At 53.9% G+C, this 3,296-nt stretch overlaps 1 protein-coding gene across 1 annotated transcript; it reads left to right on the forward strand.

Annotated features, from left to right (window-relative positions):
- Positions 1-996, forward strand: F5Z01DRAFT_631844 (T-complex 11; the record flags this gene model as incomplete). Its single annotated transcript, XM_046261819.1, has 1 exon — positions 1-996. A coding segment is annotated over one exon (996 nt), but the record flags the coding sequence as incomplete, so codon positions are not given.
- Positions 997-3,296: the final 2,300 nt, after the last annotated feature.

The raw sequence follows: 3,296 nt of genomic DNA on the forward strand, positions 1-3,296 counted from the left end.
AAGACGCATTGTGCCCCCATGCGTGACGGGGAGGTTAACAACATGTTGGCACGTTTCCGCATTGGAAGTCGCGAAGGCAACGTGGAACAACTGGTAATGGGTATGTGCAAGCTTTTGAGTGTGCTTGAGCATATGAAACTGGACTTGGCCAACCACTATCTTCGCTGGATGCGGCCTGCTCTCATCACGGAGACGGTTCATTACGAGCAGCGCAGAGTCAGCGAGGAGATTGCAACATGCAGGCTGGACATTGGACGGTCAAAGTTATGGTATCATCGCGCACAGCTCAAGTACGCCCATGAGTGCACTGAAGGCTTTGGCGACATGTCCATCTTTTTCCGTGCCATTGCGCGCCTCGTGCGACCTTCTCGCGTACAGAAAGACGATGCGATTCCGCCCGAGACCTTCCACTACGACAAGGACAGGCTGCTACGCATTCGCAATGACGTTCTCGATGCCGTGAACATTGTCATCTGCATGCGTATCTACGAACACGTCCTACGCATTCTCGGCGAGCGCCAAAGCGAGATGGAGACAAACAACTTGTACTTATCCTTGGTCGCCATCCTCCAGTCGACGTCCACCAATGTCGATCAAGCCAAGCGCTGGGCGGAGGCTGTCCCGCACATGGCCGTTGAGATCTTCCGCCATGCTAAAGCCCCAGCCTATATGCTCGCCATGGTCGAGTCCGCGCTTGGCGAAGTCCTTTCTAACCCCCACGACGAACTCTTCCTGGAAGTGGAAGCCGACTATCACCGGCGTCTTTTAATGGACCTCTGCAACCGCGTTCGGGAATACAAGGGGATGAGCAGCTGGAGCCTGTACACAGCCGCCGTAGAGAAAAGGATACCCACCAGCGGCAATATGCCCCGCGACTTTTATGAATGCCTGCGAGACGGTATGGACAGTGGCGTCAGTGATCTGGCCGTGAGGTTGGCACACGTCGGGATTCTGCACTGGTGGGTCTGGGCGGACCTGGCGTATCTCGGCGAGTGATACTTTGTTCTCCTCTTTCGATACCCAGTTTTTGCTTACTGGGGTCTGTCTGCGAATTTCGGTCACTCGTTTTGGTCGAACCAAATATGCGTATATCTCATGAGCAATCTTCAACACCAGTTACATTCGAAGCAGTAGCGAGGAAGACTAAGAACCCTTGTGATTGCCAAAAGGCCACTTCAAGGTCAAAGTCATGTTTTGGAAAGCCAGACCAGGGGAAGGGCTGTCTCATGGGCACCTTGGCTCATCCTGGTCGTTGTGTGCCATTTGTTTCCATCGGTGGCTTTGTTAGCCGCTGTTGGCGCTGCTTGTGGTTTCTGCCGCTGGCAGAGATACTCAGCTACATATCGTGGTGCGATGTATATACTGTGGGCGACTACGCAGGCTTTGAACAGTTGCTGTCAATACCATAGACTGTGGTGTAGCCTTCGGTTGGGGTGAGTACGCATACACGTCGGAGAATGAATAAGAATAGGGTAGTCATTTCTGGGTCGATGCCCGGTCTTTTAACAGGGGATCTCGCAGGATATCAAGATGAGGCTTGGATCCGCCATCGCTGCCCCTGCTTTTGCAGTTGCCAGTTGCATGAGGGCTCTCCCTCGGGCCATGTTACACATGACCGGCGACCTTGCCGTGTGGCAGCCACGGTCCGAGAGCGTGATGGCTCAGCCAGCCCATGGCTTGGCGGCCGACCTTGCCAAGCTCACTGCGACTTTGGCCAGGACAGCCGTGGGACTGTCCCCTGGGCAGCTGCAGCCACCCTGGATTATGAAAGACGACTAGAATCGAGAGGGTGTGATGGCCCCGCTGATGCTGAGGGTACCTGCGTGAGTAGTCCTTGTCGTGTGGCAGCCACGGTAAAGGGTTAGAGCTGGGAGGTGTGATAGGTCCGCCACTGTTGGGGCACTTTGCCTGAAGAGTCGTTGCTGTGTGGCAGCCACCGCAGAAGACTAAGACGAGAGGGTGAGGTGGCTCCGCCATCACTGTAGGCGCTTGCCTGGGTATACCAGTCCAAAGGCTGCTCCTGTAGCTGCCGTGGTCTCTCCCAGCTTGTCTGTGACGTGGCCCACTCCTGGCGATGCCGTCACTAATGGCAACTCTCTTTCGTGCATCGCGAGTCCACAAGTGACCAAGGTTCGCAGCCTACTACGGAGGTGCCTCTGCAGTCTTGGGCCCACCAGGCCGGACCTTGGGATGTCCTGAATTGGTACCAAAGATCTGCTGGGTACCACACCTAATAGTGCTTCCACATGACTCTCCAGTTATGGATACCGCTAGTCAACTCATGGGTGTGGAACAAGGGGTGCGCGTTCCTCATCCACAAGTGGTATGCGGATGAGGGGTGTTCGCTCGTGCGGGACCATTGGTATGGGTCCACGCCGTAGTGCTGCACGGGTTAGTGGAGATTATGCTAAGCAAACAGGTGATCGACGACGGCAAGAAATGGCCGTCGATAGCGGGTCGTTGACGGACTTGGCTCGCCAACACCCCTGTTGCGTGGGCACCGGGCGATGGAGAACGCTTGCCGTGGAGGGGCGTGCACAAGCCATTGACGGCATTCTACGGTGGGCTATTAGATCAACAACTGCCCCACCGTATCAACCATCAATTAATTGCCCGCGCACTTTCGTTGTCGCAGCCTCAATCAAATAGCGGCCGTCGCCGCGCAATTGATTTCTATAGAAAATGAATTATCCTGCCATGATCGCGCGATACTAGGCTTCTTATTAATATGATTAATAACCAAGAACAAGGCACCTGATGAGGCACCTAACATGGCACCCGTCAGGGCACCCGACAAAGCTACTAAAAAGAAGGGTCCGAGGGCCGCTGTAACATAGAGTATTAACGAAAAGCCACAACCGCGCCGCACCTAGTTAAAACGAGTCTAAATATTGTGATTGCAAAGCCTGATATCGCAAGATCACGGGATATTGATTTATTTTCTATGGAAATCATTTGCGCGGCAACGGCAGCTGTTTGATCGAGGCTGCGACGATAAAATCAGGTGTACAATTGATGGTTGATACGGTGTGGCAGTTTTTGATCTAATATCCCACCGTAGCCTTCCGCAATCAATTCGTTCCGGGGGTGGTACTGTAGCCCATGCGAATAGTGTCATGAAAAGAAGTGCACCATAGCAGGGCGCTTATTCTTCTGTCTTAGCAGTGGGCATCCTCTGAAGCAAGTACGAGCCAGCATAGTCAGGCTTTGACCTGAGGTGATGTCTGACCATCCCATGAGATTCATCGGGTCTACCCTCCCATCGCAGCCTACTCGCTATCACCTACATCGTCTTG

The sequence above is a fragment of the Emericellopsis atlantica genome, assembly GCF_019669845.1.
Source record: "Emericellopsis atlantica unplaced genomic scaffold F5Z01scaffold_94, whole genome shotgun sequence".
Lineage (NCBI taxonomy): Eukaryota > Fungi > Ascomycota > Sordariomycetes > Hypocreales > Bionectriaceae > Emericellopsis > Emericellopsis atlantica.